The sequence below is a fragment of the Podarcis liolepis genome (assembly GCF_965112155.1).
Source record: "Podarcis liolepis genome assembly, chromosome: 5".
Lineage (NCBI taxonomy): Eukaryota > Metazoa > Chordata > Lepidosauria > Squamata > Lacertidae > Podarcis > Podarcis liolepis.
Window position 1 is genome coordinate 96,202,391 of NC_139556.1, and position 16,478 is coordinate 96,218,868.

The window sequence follows — 16,478 nt, forward strand, 5'->3', positions numbered from 1 at the left end:
GCTTGAAGGGAAGAAAGACAGAGAGAGCAGGTGAGAGTTGCAGGGGGAGGAAAAAGGAAGAGAGGAAGGAGGCTGGAGGAAAGCAGGGAGCAGAGGGATGGAGGAAGGCAGGCAGGCAGGCAGACCCAGCAGAGAAGAGCCAACCCCAAGGACTGTGGAGGAAGTCACTGGCAGACTGCAAAAGGCAGCGGAAAGCAAACTTTTTGAGTTTCTGGTCCATGGTCTCTTCTGGATTTGAAGACACTGATACCACGCCTTGCCATGGGCACAGGGGAGCCTCAACTTTCCTGCACCCCCAACCCTTACCTGCAATCCCCAACAGCTGGTACTGAGAGGCATGCTGTCTCCAGTGGACATAGAGCATAAGCCCAAATTTGTCTAATCTCAGCTCAGTTCAGTTCAAGATAGTGGCCATCACTACTCTTTGTGGGAATGAGTTCCATAGTTTAACTATGGCCTGCATGAAAAAGTTGCTCTTTTCTGGTCACCCAGCTTCATCGGATGCCCCTGAGTTCTGGTATATCATGGAAGAGCGATAAAATACCGTATTTTTTGCACCATAACACTCACTTTTTTCCTCCTAGAAAGTAAGGGGAAATGTCTGTGCGTCTTATGGAGGAAATGCCTATGGGTGGCATGCCTACGGATTTTCCTCCTCTAAAAACTACATGCGTGTTATGGTCGGGTGCGTGTTATAGAGCGAAAAATACGGTACTTTCTCCACCTGCTTTCTCCCCATCAGGCACAATCTGATGCAGAACCTCACAGTGCACCTTTGTGCACTAGGGTACATTCCAGCCATTGCAAAGCCAGAGTTTTCTGCACAAAAACAAACACTCCTCTCTCCATTCTCTGTCTAAGTGAGCAAGAGTCATTCCTGGTTCAAGGACACATTCAAGACCGGTAAAAGCACTCAAGGATGGCATGGAGCAAGTCTTGTGGAGTGAGTGTTGCCTGGGAATGGTTTTGAGGGTCAAACGGAGGTTCTCCCACTTTTTCTGCAGTACTTTTCTGCCCCCACCTTCAGCTGCTTCCTCAGGCTTCTGAAGGGTCCTTTTTTATCTATGATCAATGTTTTAAAGAAAGAAAAGCATCTGACTTCCAGACCTCCATCCAATTCTCTGTCTATTTGTGCTGTGCATTTAACAACCCGGCTAGCAAAGGTAATATAGGGGAGAGCTGCAATCAAAGGACTCCTAGAATCTCAGGAACCTGCAACAGACTTGTCATTCTTTTGATAGCTTTGTTTGCTGGATTGAATAAGAAATGAAATAAAAAAACTTCTTCTCAATGGCTGTGTTGGAGGAGATGCCACATGACAGAAGTAGGTGGGAAGGTTAAGAGACAAAACTCAACAGGGTGCTTAGTTTGCAGTTACGTAATTTCTTTTTTTAAAGTAGTGTGTGTTTTAAAGTATTAATAGAGCTTTGCAATGGACAGAATCTCAAGCACCTGTACTGAGACAGGATGCCTTTGTTTATTAATGATGACGGTGTTAATTATTTGCTTCATTTATTAACTGCTTCCCATGAGTCATCCCAAAGTATTTTACAAAATAATAAAAAAACACAAAAAACAGCAATATGAAAACAATATGAAAAACCCAAGCACGAGAACACACACACACACACACACACACACACACAGAGAGAGAGAGAGAGAGAGAGAGAGAGAGAGAGAGAGAGAGAGAGAGATTAAAACAACAGCATTCATATAAAATTGGATCAGTTATGTATACATATTGTCTATTTTAGATTGTTTGTCCTTGTTTATATCCTTGTTTTCAGTGTTCATTTTTCTAAGTTGCTTTGAGTCTCACTTTTTAAGACAAAAAGTGACTAAGATACAGTGCTTTTTTTCTAGAAAAATAGGTGCCGGTACTCACCATGAAGTTGTTACAGTAAGTGCCACAGTTTTTAATAACGAGAGAGAGAGAGAGAGAGAGAGAGGTACCAGTATTGCTTATCCTTGAGTACCCCCTGAAAAAAAGCACTACTAAGATATATGATGATATAAGAAGAAAAAAACTGCTCCTTTTCCCTTATGGGGTACCCAAGAGCCCATATAGAGTCCTTTTGTAGGTTCTCTATCAGTAAGAGAAAATAACAGAGACCAACCAGAGAATATTGAGAAGCAAAGCAGCTAGTAAGCCTGATCTTTATTAACTGTTGCAACAGGGTGCTCCCCAACATGCAGGAGAGAGGAGGAGGACCCAGAGCCATGCCTACAAGCCCTTATATAAAAGGTAAAGGTACCCCTGACCATAAGATCCAGTCACTGAAGACTCTGGGGTTGCTGCACTCATCTTGCTCTATAGGCCATGGGAGCCGGCGTTTGTCCACAGGCATGTGGCGAACCAGAGCAGTGCACGGAAATGCCGTTTACCTTCCCACTGGAGCGGTACCTATTTATCTACTTGCACTTTGATGTGCTTTTGAACTTCTAAGTTGGCAGGAGCTGGGACCGAGCAACGGGAGCTCACCCCGTCGCGGGGATTTGAACTGCCAACCTTCTGATCGACAATGGGATAAATATCTCCATTTAGAAGGCTTGTTGAAAGAGGAATGCCTTTAACAGGTCTGAAAAGACAAAGGGAAGGTGCCTATCTGATATATAATGGTGTGATGTTATAATTATAGATTATGGTAATAAAGTTGCATATTTACCTAGCTGCATATTACATAATGGCATCCCTGAACGTGACAATTCATAGCAAGGATAGACAATGTGGTGTCCTTGTTGGACTACAATGCCCAACGGTGTCCAGATCAAGGGAAGTCATAGTCCCACTCCATTCTGCCTTGGCCACACCCAGCCTGGAGTTCTGTGGCCAGTTCGGGGCACCCCAGCTCAAGAAGGATGTTGAAAAGCTGGAAGGTGTGCAGAGGAGTATGACCAAGATGATCAAGGGTCTGGAAACCAAGCTTGATGAGGAACGGTTGAAAGAGCTGGGTATGTTTAGCCCGGAAAAGAGGAGACTGAGAGGTGACATGATAGCCTTCTTCAAATATCCCAAGTGTTGTCACATGGAAGATGGAGCAAGCTTGTTGTCTCTTGCTCTGGAGGGTAGGATTCAAATGTCTTCAAGCTACAAGAAAGGAGATTCCATCTAAACATCACAAAGAACTATCTGACAGTAAGAGCTGTTTGACATTGGAACAGACTCCTGCAAGAGGTTGTGGACTCTCCTTGGATGGCCAACTTTCATGTATGATTCCTGCATTGCAGGAGTTTGAACTAGATGACACTCGGTGTTGGGGTCCCATCCAACTCTACAAGTCTATGATTCTGGTTCAATGAATCAGTAAATGATATGACTCAGATGTCCAGTCTTTGCCTGAGCTGTCATAATTAAATTGGATCACTGCTGTAAATGGAGCAGCTGCAATAGAGCCTATTGTCTTTCCTCTGCCAGTGGTAGCTTGTGCCCATAGGGAGCGGGAGGGGGGCAGGGAAGCCAACAGTGGCAGAGCTAGATGCCCAGGTCATGTGAACACAGGCCAATGTGTATCTGCAACTTCTGCACATGTAGACTGCTGCACCTATCATTTCAAAGATCGGAACAGCTCGGAAAAGGGTGAAAAGGATTGCACTTGCGTGCATCGGTTCCTTCCACTGAAATAAATTGGACAGCTTTGGTTCTGCTGAGCTCAAACCACATCGCAGGACAGTGGTGTCTCTGGAGAACAAAGCACAGAGTGGTGGTAAGAGATGAGTGTTCTCAACAGAGTTCTCCATTTAGGTATGAAAGCACATTATAAATACATCGAGATTATTTTTGCACTGGATCAGCATGAATTCTTCTGGAAGCCCAGCATTTGTCTGCCTCCCCCCTCCATCCCTGTTAACAAATATGTGCAGGGAGAGATTCATTTGCGGCTGCAAGCAGCACAAAGAGCTCCCCACCTGACAGCGGGTCCGAGGACATTATGATAACAGTAGGAGCTTAAGTTCAAGAGTTTTCCTGACATCACCAAGTCCTTCCCCTCCCAACCCCCCTGCTGTGCAAAGCCTGATTCATCGCTCTGCCGCCTTTGTGTTTCAAGCTGGTCCTTCACAAAAAGATTTCACAAAGAACAGCTGGCTTCTCCATCTCTGACATAAAAGTGGTCTTGAGTTCCAGAATCTAAGGGCTGTTGAATTTCATTCTTGGACATGTGTCTCTGTCAAAAATAATAATACCAAAAAAAGCAGGTGCTAAGGGCACATCACAGACAATGGCAGGGAAATGCTTTTAAGACCCCTCTTTTCTCCCCTACCCTTTCGTTCTTATGTATAAAAATAATACAGAGGGAAATTGGCAATTTGTAGAGATGCTTCTTTCGGTTGCAGTGGAAAAGCTGGGGGAATGGGAAGCCACAAAAGGGGCATCAGAACTTTAATGTAAAAGGTTGATGCCCCCAAAGCATTTCAAGCTGTCATGGGTCTATTTTTGGAGGATAAGTTTTAAAATACAATGAACAGTAAGAGTGTTATATGCACATGCAGGCAGACACCTGAGCTGAACCTCTGTCAAGCAAGCTTTTGTTTCCCAAATTGTCTTGTTACTTATGCCCAGTGCTTAAAAAAAACACCACACACACAAAAAGGTTCCAGTACTCACCATGAAGTTGTTACAGTGTCACAGTTTTAACATTTGAGTACCCTCAGAAAGGGACACGGGTGGCGCTGTGGTTTAAATCACTGTGCCGCTTGGACTTGCCAATCGGAAGGTCAGCGGTTTGAGGCCCCACAACGGGGTGAGCTCCTGTTGTTCGGTCCCAGCTCCTGCCAACCTAGCAGTTCGAAAGCACACCAGTGCAAGTAGATAAATAGGTACTGCTCCAGCAGGAAGGTAAATAGCGTTTCCATGCAGTGCTCTGGCTTCGCCAGAAGTGGCTTAGTCATGCTGGCCATATGACCCAGAAAAACTGTCTGCGGAAGCGAACAAACTCTGACTCCCTCGGCCTGTAAAGCGAGATGAGTGCCACAACCCCAGAGTCATTTGCTTCTGGATTTAACTGTCAGGGGTCCCTTTACCTTTACCTTTACCCCCAGAAAAATGTGGGAGCTGTCAAGTACTACTTGACATCTTCCTGTTGCCTAGAATGGACACACAGGGGAATGTGGCTCCAGACAGGGAGGGCTTCCTGTTATACCTTCTCTGGAGCTTCCTCACCCTGTGTGTGACCAGGTAAAAAGGTAAAATGTAAAGGACCCCTCGACAGTTAAGTCTAGTCAAAGGCGACTATGGGGTTGCAGTGCTCATCTCACTTTTTAGGCTGAGGAAGCTGACATTTGTCCACAGACAGCTTTTTCCGGGTCATGTGGCTAGCATGACTAAACTGCTTCGGCACAAGGGGACACCGTGATGAGTGTCAGAGCATGTGGAAATGCCGTTCACTTTTCCATCGCAGTGGTACCTATTTATCTACTCTCACTGGTATGCTTTTGAACTTCTAGGTTGGCAAAAGCTGGGGCAAAGCAACAGGAGCTCACCCCGTTGTACGGATTCAAACCAAAAGGGCTTGTCACGCAACCATCTCTCTTGGAGTCTTACTCTCTTACTCTTAGACTCTCACTCTCCTGGATTGCTTAATCAAAGGATTCTAACGAATCATCAACTTGCTTCCAATAAGTTGCAAAGGGAATGTGCTCTGCTGTTTACTCACTAGCGTGAGGACGGATAATATGAAAACAATATATCCTCTCCTACCTTCCTTAACATTCCCACAGAAAAAAAGCACTACTTACGCTCCTTATTTTTGTTGTTTGATGCATTGACCCAGCTAAAGAGATCTGTGCATGTGAACAGCCTTGTTTGTAGGTATGAATTGGGGTACAGGCATGAATTGGCACATGCTATCACATGCACTTGCCAAGCCCAAGTGTCTTATGCATATTTTACTGCACGTGAGTAAGACTGCAAAACTGTCTCCAGTGCACTGCATTCAAGTGTGCATCTCCTGGCAGATTCCCATCCAACAGTTGTTGCTGGCATCTGTCTGTCTCGAAAGCAGCAATGGAGTGCACCTCTGGGGGTGAAGTCAAACCTCTGTGTGAGCAGCACGGGTGACCTCCCTGAGGCACAAACTTAGTTAGTGTGTCTGGCTGCCCAGACAACAAGACTCCCCTCTCAGTCACACTGATGTGGTCCAAAGGAAAGCAGAGCAAGACATTTGACGCTAGCTTGGCTGCAGGAGCTGCCGCAAGAAGGCATACAAGGCACCATCCAACTGTCTTAGGGACTCCTCTCTGGATTTGTGTAGGGATTACCCCTTAGCCTTTTCTTCTCCCAAAAATGTTCCACAGTTTTCCATCTTCTAGGCGGGTTGCCTCCCCAGGTGGATGAGCCCCATCTGCCCCTCATTTCCCTCTACAGCATATTGACAGCTTGTTTTGCATGCCACTAGAGCTGAACTGGTGGCAAAACGTCTACAACCCCATCCCAAAGATTTGGGCTGGATCCCATTGGGGTATCCAGGAATTATCATACTGCTTTGCATACAGAAGGTTGAATCCCTTACATTTCCAGGTAGTTTTTGGAAAGCTTCCCTGTCTGAAACCCTGCAGAGATGCTGCCAGACACTTTATATGCATTTTATTTCATACCTTTCCATTCTACCCTTCTTTAAGATTAACACTAAGTTTTGCTAGTGGTATTAAATATCACCAAAATAAATCAAATGAAAAGTACAGGTAATACCAGAAGTGGATAACAAACTAAGAATTGTGTCCTAGGAGAGGCCAAGCATATCGACATGTATTTTAGAATTTGTTTCTGTAAATGGCTGATTTTATATTTTCTCTTTTCTGAATAAATCAGTCAGGATACCTGAAAGACTGCCTTGCTCTTTACAGACCTGTGCAGTCACTACATTCATTTGATGAGGCCCTGCTGATGGCACCACATTCTCCTGAAATCCATTTTTCAATACTTGGAGTGGGGCCTTTAGTGTGAAGGCATCTGCCATGTGGAACAGGTTCCCTTTTGAAATAAGAAATGTGCTGTGTCTGCTGAACGCCTTTCTGTTTATCCAAGCCTTCATTTGTCATATGTCAGGAGTGCTCTGATGGTGTTTCCTGCTTGGCAGGGGGTTGGACTCGATGGCCCTTGTGGTCTATTCCAACTCTATGATTCTATGATTCTATGCTGCTGATACTAATGGGTTTATATCACTGGATGCTGTGGGAATTGCATCTTACTGTATTGTTTTGTGCTCTTCATTTATGGGTGCGAGCCCTCCAATTGGAGAACAGCTTTTACCAAAGGTGTCATGGACTTTGAAGAAGTATGAACTCAGGACGAAAGGGAGAAATGTGCTAAGAGGAAGGCACGCTTGGCAAACCCTCACCCTGATCAACTGCCACCCAGAAACCTATGTCCCCACTGTGAAAGGACGTGTGGATCCAGAATTGGCCTCCACAGTCACTTACTGATTCACTGTTAAGAAACCGTGTTCATGCAAGACAATCTTACTCAGCTACAAGTTATCACCAGAGAGATGATGACGATGACGAATTATCTGGCTATTGTTCTGCAGGTAGCAGCTGGGATGGGGTGGGGAGTCCCACCTATTTGTTCTGTGGCACAGAGCAACGTCTTTGGTTATGATGCATCATGGTAGTTCACAAGCCAGACAAAGATGTTACCTTAAAAAGGGAGCTGCATGGGCTGGTTTCCTCCTATGGATTCCACACACACCCCGGACCACAGGTTAGGAAGGGGCACAGGGTATCATCTAGACTGACCCCCCTAACTCTTAACACTATATTAAGTGCTGGGTTCAGATCTGCTTGGACTCCCTCCCCCCACCTCCACTCCAGACCACCTGACCCTGGACATTCATCCCTCACTCCTGGACGACTTTCCAGACTGTGTCTGAGTGGGAAACCCGTAGCAATTCATCGGTGAGAGGAAAGCCCTCTGCCCATGCTCAGAAGCAGCGGGTGACTGCAACCGTTGCAGGATGAGACCGCGCCGTCCCTGCGCCTACGGCTCCAAGGAATCTGCTTTGCTGCTGACAAGCGAGTCCCAAGCGGAAGAGAAAGCGAAGCTCCCTATTGCCTGTTGTTGCATAAAGTGGGAAACACACAGTGACGCCTGGAACCAAGGTGGGGGGGGGGGTGAGGGAGGAGGAGGAAGAGGAGGAGGGGGGAAGGGGCTCAGCGGCTCCCAGCAGGGCTTTCCCCAGGGGATCTGCGGAGGGCGGACAGAGGGCGCGCTCCGCAGGGGGTCTGGGCTCCCAGGGCGCTGGAAAGGGGCGGGCTCCCCGTCTCTGACCCTTCTTCGCCCCCTCCTCTTTCCCCTCCCCCGCTGGGGGGGGCTCGTTTGCTGCATCCTCATTGTCATTCCTTCCTCGCCTCCTGATGTCACCGCCTCCCTTCCCTGCCACGCACGGCGGGGAGGGGAGAAAGGGGGGAGAGGGAGGACCTTGCCGCCGCCGAGCCGCGCGCTCAGCCCCGGATGCATGACTTCATCCTTCCGCCTGGGTTTCCTTTATGGTGTAGGGTTGTCCCAAGCGCTCTGCTCAGACGCTCGTCGAGGCTGCTGGACGCCGCACGCGCTCGCTCGCTGGCTCCTTTGCTCGTCTGCCCCAATTGCTCAGCGCCTCTTGATCCTCTCGGAGCTTCGGCCCCGCCTCTGTCTCGCTCTCTCTGCGTGGAGCAGAAAGTGACCCAGGTGCCGCTGCCGCCGCCGCCGCCGCCGCCGCCAGCACCATGTCTGAGATCCTGCCCTACAACGACGACAAAGTGGCCCGCTATGGCACCGACTCGGAAGTCGGAGACATCTCCTTCAGCTGCCGCCTGCAGGACACCAACTCCTGGGGCAACCAGTCCAAGCGGCCCCCCAAGCTGGGCCAGATTGGCAGAGCCAAGCGAGGTAAGGAGCATCGTCCGCGCGCGGCTGCTTGCTTGCTTGGGTACACACCTCGGGGCACCGTCCCCGTGCGCCCCAACAACAACACCCCCTCCCCCCCAGTCCCACCTCTTGCACATCTGCTGCCAGCGCAGGAGAAGGAAAAGGGAAGTGTTTCACCCCCACCCCTGAGAGCCGGACTTCAGTCAACCTCGACAAGGCTAACCACCCCCCAGCCCGTGCTTTTTCCTGCCTCTGTGGTTACATATCCTAGCTGGGGTGCCGCAGGCGGGATCTGTTGGAAAGGGAGAAAGAAGGGTGGTTTTTTCGGTGGTGGGGAGTCTTTTCCCTCGTTCAGCGCCCCTCCACCGCACTCTTTAAGCTGAGCTCCGATCTGAGCCATTTGCCACAAGAATTCCAGTCATCACTACTCCTCTCCTCACTCAGCCCAGACCCCTCCACATTCCCCCAGGGCTAAGCGCCCATAGAGCTGCCCCGGAGCCGGCGCGCCTCGGTCCGCATCTCCTCCCGCACGTTCCGCTGGCTGCGCTCCCTCCCTAATCACCTCCGCTGGCTCTGCGCTCCGCAGCCAGCCACCATCTGGGAAGGATGGGGAGCCATTTTCCTGGAGCGGGTTTCATTACCAGATGTCAAAGGAGGGAGGGCGGGAGATCCAGCCCCATGGCTGCCCCAAAGGAGCGGCGAGGCTGGGGAGGGAGGGGGGTGATTTAAGTGTGGCCAACGCCAGGTCTTAAGTACGCAGGATGAGGCCCCCACCCCGCGTGCCTGTCCCCCCTTTCCATTCTGACGGCGTGTTTTTTCTGCGTTTGCTCTCCTGTCCCTGCAGTGGTCATCGAAGACGATAGAATAGACGAGGTCTTGAAGGGGATGACAGACAAGTCGCCTTCTGGGGTATAAATCAGCACGGAAGGCGCCTGCACCCAGCTGCAGACTGATCCCTGAATTTTTAAAGCACTTTTGGCTGCGCATGTTTGTTGGGATTGTGGACAACAAGGAAAGCAAAAGGAAGGAGATGAGGCTGCTGGCAACACCCTCCACCCCCAACGCAGACCCCCAGCCCGAAGAGGTCACTTGACGGGGGCCACCATCTCACCCTCCTCCGCATCCAACGGAGAGCATAAGGGACAAAGAGACCTTGCCACCCAACTCTGTCCTGGTTACCAATGCACGATGCCCATCCCCGGAGTTGCATCTTCAACAACAGCCCTTCTAGAAGGGGCTTCCTCTCTCTCTCTCCCCACCTGCCCCTTCCTTCCTCCGTTGCGGAATGGAGCTCTTGCGCCTTGGGGAGCTGTCCATTTCAGCACCATCGCTTGACGCGCGGAGCCGTCCGCTCCAGCACCATCTTTCCGACGCGCCTGCAGCTCGGGGAGCTGTCCATTGCAGCACCATCCTCTTGGAGGCTCTTGCTGTGGAGCCGTCCATTGCAGCAGCGCCTTTCCCTGCGCCCGTGCTGGGGTGCTGCCTGTTTTCCCATGTGCCCGAACCTTCCATCATCCCGCCCTCCCCCCTCCCAATTCCTTCTGTCCAGCCCTCAGCAGCAGCAGTGTAGAGTCCCCTCTTTGGCTTGGGCGACCCCCTCCATACCACGATTTGAAGGTGCTGTTCCTCTGAGAGCTCTGAGCCACTGGATTGCCCAGCTCTCTCCATTTTTAAGGGTGGGGGGGAGGTCTCCTGTAGCGATGCACTTTACGCCTTTCACATTTTCGGGGTGGCTGTGTAGCTGACATCTGCATAGACGTAGAAACGAATATAATACACACACTTATACAGACACACTTGCGCGCACACTTCTCTAAATATAACAGGTTCATCGTGTTTGCAGTCATGGCGTCTATATTCCAAACCGGCAACCATCCCGTAATACACAGTAGCTCCCCCCTGAAATATAACACCAACCTGTAAAACCCCAGCCCGTTTGCAAAATACCAGCAAACCCAAAGCCCAAAGCCAGCAGTGCTGAGTGGAAGACAGAGGTTCTGACATGGATGGACTATAACATAAAAGACAGTGATTGTTTTGCTGTCGAGAGACATTTTTGCTCCATCTTTTTTGCATGAGCTTCCTGGTCTTGGTGCCACGTCTTGGTGCCACTAGTCATCCCACTATGGCACGCTTCTTTTTAACAGAAACTCCTCATATTTGTATTTTTATATCTGAATATTTGTTAACAACAATCTGCTAATGTCTAATGTCAAAAACGTTGCATCAAAAGATTGTTTGTATTTTTTTCTTCCCCATAAAGGCAAGACAGAAAAGGTTTTATAAGATGGATTTCCCCCTTGGAAGGCAGATATAGTGAAATAGTTGGCGCTCTTAATTATATATCAGTATTGGACAGGACTTCTTGAATGTGTTTGAGGTTTTGCACACATCATCGTTAACAAGAAATGTATTTAAAGAGTCTTATACTGTGATCAATGGATTTTGTTGATGGACTTTGTAGGAACATGAAGAATTTAGAAAAAAAAATACTATTGCACTGTTTATGAATGTGTTCAGATAACTTGCTGGTTATTTGATGCCTCTTTATTAGAAGGGGATGTTCAGAGTTGTTTTTAATTTTGTACTTTAATTTATTTATTTTTTAAAATAAGCTTATTCTTGTCCGTTGTGCATGAGAAACCTTCATCTTTTCAATAATATACAACATTTTATGAAGACAAGCAAAAAAACAAAAATTATTGTCATGACATTCTAAGAATGACCCATTGTAAATTTTAATGCCATTTTTCACTGTACTGGTGAACAAAACTTAATGAATAAATACATACATGTACTGAAATGGAAGCAGCCAGTTCTGGGTATCGTCCTTGGCAAAGATTGTGCATGATCTACAAGCCAGCTTATATCAGACCAAAACCTGCCACTGCAACTTCACCACTGGCCAAGGGCTCAGATCCCCGTTAGAGAGGTTGTTTAAAAAGCAATTACTGTGTTCTCTTGAGGAATCCTATAGAAACCCTGCTGAGAACTTTGCTGGGCTGCAGACCTTGGAAAAAGGTACCACCTCTCTGTTTTTTCTCTTGAGCAAGAGGCTTAGTGTGTTTGAACTGTGTGGATAGACCCAGGCATTCAACTGTGCAGATATTTCAGCTATTGAAGCCTAAATCTCTGCAGTTGCCTGATTGGGATGTCGAGAACTAAATGACCTAGTTTTGCTTGATAGACAGAAATAGAAATTCAAGCAGCTGAGCAGCTTGTGGATGTTAAATATTTCAGCAGAGCCTCTCAAAGGAGCTGCCCTTTTTGCCTTTGGGAGAGGAAAAGGACTCTGTGGAGACAGAAGGTGGTGCAGAACTCTGCTAGGAGGCCAGTCCCAGAGGCATCTGCATTGTGCAGGGAGTCGATGCCCAACAAGACAATACTGCTGCATTTTTTGTCTGTAGTCTCTATCAGGAAGGTGGGCTGACAGCAGCATAACAGAACCTGGTGGCCCAGGGAGCAGGGAGAAATTATCATGATGGTTAGCAGGTCCTTGGGTAGTTTTGCTTGGGGACAGGTGGGATTTCATACCTTTGGAGCCATTCGTGAGATTATGGATCCATTCCAAGCGGGAGGCCTTGAGAATGTCCTTATGAAATGTTTGCAGTGAGAAGGGACTCTAGGGAGAGACAGGCCTGTTTATTTCTCCTTCTGCTCACCCTGGGATTGATCTGGTCTCCATAAAAAGCAAAACACATGCACACACAAAACTGAAACCAGTTTGATTTATTTAGTGGAACCTAGCTACTGTTTGGTTGGTTTGTTTTTGTCCGAAAATGCTCATGCTGCACACCTCCAGCCAGAAAGTCGCTGCCAATGCATCTGATAATGCAACACAGTGAGCCACTAAGCTCCATACATGCATTCGGGGAGGGAAAATACCGCTGTTGACCACACATGCCCATTCAGGGCCAGACCCAAGCACACACACATGCACACAAGGCAACGCAAACCATTCAGCTCACAAATCAGTTGGCACATATACCGACACACACACATCCCCATATCTGGACAGCTGTGACATCGATGCAGGTACTGAGAACAACACAAAAGGTTACTGATTCATAGTCAGAGTAAGTGTGCACATACGCTCCTGCAAACAAATGTGCAGCATTGCACACACAGCCATAGGCATCAACAGAGTCATGTGTGTGCATGCACATACAACCCCCCCACAAGAAATCACAAACATAACACTCCTGTTTCTAATCAAGCTATATTTGCAGTCTCTGAACACCCCTACCATCGCAATTCCAAAAATACTAGTGTATGTGTTTCAGACTCTGTGAAACATATGGTAGATAGGCTAGGGGAAATTGTTTGTGACTACAGAAATTTTTTGTTTTAGTGGGGTGGATGTCATTGTGTGCTCCACGAGAGTGTGCCCCTGTCTTTCAGCCTCTGTGCCAATCTCCCTGACATGCTGCAGTCTCTGCTGATGCTTTTCCTAATGCCTCGGGCTCTCTCATCCCCAGCTGGTATAGCACAGGGATGTGCTTTACAATCAGACATTTTTATTCACAGGCCAGTTTCCCCCTCCTGAATAGCAATATTTAATTAATCACATTGCCTGGCACCCGAGATCCCCAGGCAGTCACCACTGAACACCTCTTCCTAGGAGTTATAATGACTAAAGCAAGCAGCTATTAGCAGCAGCAAAAAGATGCAATACTTCTAACACTCAGGATCCCACTTACTTCTCCTCACAATGCATAATTAGCAGGTAGAATTCACTAGCATGAGATCCAGCGAAGGCATAGTGAAACAGTAGCATTAAGAGGACTGATTTAATGACAAAATTCAATCAGATTGTAATGATGGTTAAGAATTGTGCTGCTTGTTTTCAGCAAAACAGCAGCTACAAAAAACCCACTTCCTCCATTCAGGGACTATAGATCTGTGTTAACCATCTGTCTTCCTTGTGTCTTCATAACAGCTGTTTAGATACTTGGAAGTGTGCTTGTGGACAATCACAGTCACCCTTCATCTTGGTGGGTCGTCAGCTGATAAATCCTAGTAGAGTTCTTATACTGAGAGCAGGACTTCGAAAGCTACATATTTACTGAGTTTCCCTTGGGGAAATTAACATTGCTGCCTACTTCAGTATGGGAAATCACATAATTTGTGAGGCCATCCACTTCTGCCCAGTGTGGACCTCATCAGAGTGAGAAAGGGATGTGTTCCTGAGGCTTTGTTTGGGTTGCCTCTGTGGTGAAAGGAGGCTTGTAGATGCAGAACTTGGATTTTGGGGGTTCACAGCTGCTGCTGCTTCATGATGAAAAGAAAAGAGGGGGAGCCTGAAGCCTCCAGATGTTGCTGGACTCTAACTCCCATCAGCATGATGAATGGTCAGGGATGATGGGAACTGTAGTCCAACAATGACAGGAAGGTCACACGTTCCATGCCCCTGATCTAAAACCTGAAAAGTATAGAATAAGCAACTTCTAGTAACTAATGAGGGTGAACGCTTGTCCTGACAGTCAAAGAAGCAAGAGGGTAATGTGTGTATGTTTTCTCTTCTCTTCTCACTTCACCAAGGCCAGCCCTGCTGTCAGGCAAAGTGAGGCAGCTGCCTCAGACAGCAGATGATGGCAGTGGTGGTGAGAGCAAGATGTTGCAGAAATGCTGGTGAGCAGAATTTCGTGTGCCAGGAAAACTGCCCTTCACCGGCTAAGCCAACCCACTCCCCTCAGTGACGAGGGAGGGTGCTTCCCCATCACCAATAGGGAAGTTTGGTTCAACTGGTAGCCCAGTCAGTTTTTATGTGTGTCAAGGGAAGGGCACCATCATGTTGTTCACCTCAAGCAGTTCATCTTGGGCAGGCGGGCTTCTTTTTCTTCTTCTTTTTACTTTGAAAACTTTTCCTTTTATTATGAAGTGTAAATCTGTACATTGTGCAATTTTTAAAAGGGCTTTCTTCTCCACCTCCACCTCCTCCAAAATACCAGTTACTTGTACATGTTTACTTTTAAATGGATTCTGCTTTGCCTCACATCCCTAAGCCTTCTAATGCTGCAAGACACACCATGGATTTGCAGATTTGTATCCCCCCCCCCCCGCTTTAATAAGGAGCTGATAGCAGCTCTACCAAAGTATAAGGAGGTTAGATAACCTCTGTGGTTGTTGTTTTACTTTTGAAGTTCTGTTAGTCACCCATCACAGGCCGCTGCTGAGTCTGAAGGGAAAAGAGACCTTTCCAAGATCAGCAGCCCATCTTTTGACAGATCAATGATAGCGGAGATGGCTCTCTAATAAGGATTAGATAAACCAATGGGAGGATAGACCCTATCAACAGCTATTAGCCAGCTGAACTAAATGGAACCTTCAGGTCCAGCGATAATATCCCCTTGAATACAGATCCTGGAGACAAGAGATAAGAATCAATCTCCGCACCTTGCTTAGGAGTGCCAAGATGTCTCCCTGGCCATTGCTGGGAACAGAGTGGACCTTGGGCTGAGCCGTTATAATGCTATTCTTACCTTCCAAAGGCACCAGTTGGTTAGACATATCAATAAGTACTTAGCCTTCCTGTATAGGACATTTGAAGCGACGGATGTTCTTCACATGCATGATCTCCGTAATTCTTATGGCAGCCTTGTAGAGGAGGCCAATATAATAGCCCCCATGTGATCCTATTGCCTTGGATGGTTTCAGACCACTGGTCCATTGAGCACACATGGGGAGCCCTGTAGGGCCTCTGGGGTGCCTCAGCGCAGGAGTGCTCAAGCTGCCCTCTGCCACCAGAGGCTGCTGAGTGTGTGCTCCACTAACCCTCACAACTGTGATGATAATAATAATAATAATAATTTTTTATTTATACCCCGCCCTCCCCAGCCAAGGCCGGGCTCAGAGCGGCTTACAAGCAATAATAAAAACAAGATGAGTGATTACAACTTAAAAACAAAAATAAAATACAACATTAAAATAAGGGAACATTAAAATATTAAAATGAAACCTCATTGCAGGAGAAGGAAAAGAAAAAAGAAAAGGGGGGGGGAGGGAATCAATTTGGCTCCAATCCAAAGGCCAGGCGGAACAACTCTGTCTTACAGGCCCTGCGGAAAGAAATCAGATCCTGCAGGGCCCTGGTCTCATGAGACAGAGCGTTCCACCAAGTTGGGGCCAGTGCTGAAAAGGCCCTGGCTCTGGTTGAAGCCAATCTAACTTCCTTAGGGCCTGGGACCACTAGGGTGTTGTTATTTATGGACCTTGAGGCTCTCCGTGGGGCATACCAGGCGAGGCGGTCCCGTAGGTACGAGGGTCCTAGGCCATGAAGGGCTTTAAAGGTCAAAAGCAGCACCTTAAATCTGACCCTGTACTCCACCGGGAGCCAGTGCAGCTTGAAAAGCACTGGATGAATATGCTCCCATGGCAGAGACCCCGTGAGGAGCCTCGCTGCAGCATTCTGCACCCGCTGGAGTTTCTGGGACAGCTTCAAGGGCAGCCCCGCGTAGAGCGAATTACAGTAGTCAAGCCTGGAGATGACCGTCATCACTGTGGCTAGGTCGGGGCGGGAAAGGTAAGGGACCAACTGCTTGATGCGGCGAAGGTGGAAAAATGTCGCCTTGGCTGTTGCTGTGACTTGCGCCTCCATGGAAAGGTTGGCGTCAAGGATTACACCCAAACTCTTAAC

General features: G+C 47.8%; 1 protein-coding gene across 1 annotated transcript; it reads left to right on the forward strand.

The window, feature by feature from the left end:
- Window positions 1-8,461: 8,461 nt before the first annotated feature.
- CAMK2N2 (calcium/calmodulin dependent protein kinase II inhibitor 2) lies at window positions 8,462-11,645 on the forward strand. The gene is made up of 2 exons (XM_083505304.1): window positions 8,462-8,863; window positions 9,687-11,645. The coding sequence occupies exons 1-2, from the start codon at window positions 8,701-8,703 to the stop codon at window positions 9,755-9,757; spliced, it is 234 nt and encodes a 77-aa protein (XP_083361430.1). The 5' UTR covers window positions 8,462-8,700; the 3' UTR covers window positions 9,758-11,645.
- The last annotated feature ends 4,833 nt before the right edge of the window (window positions 11,646-16,478 follow it).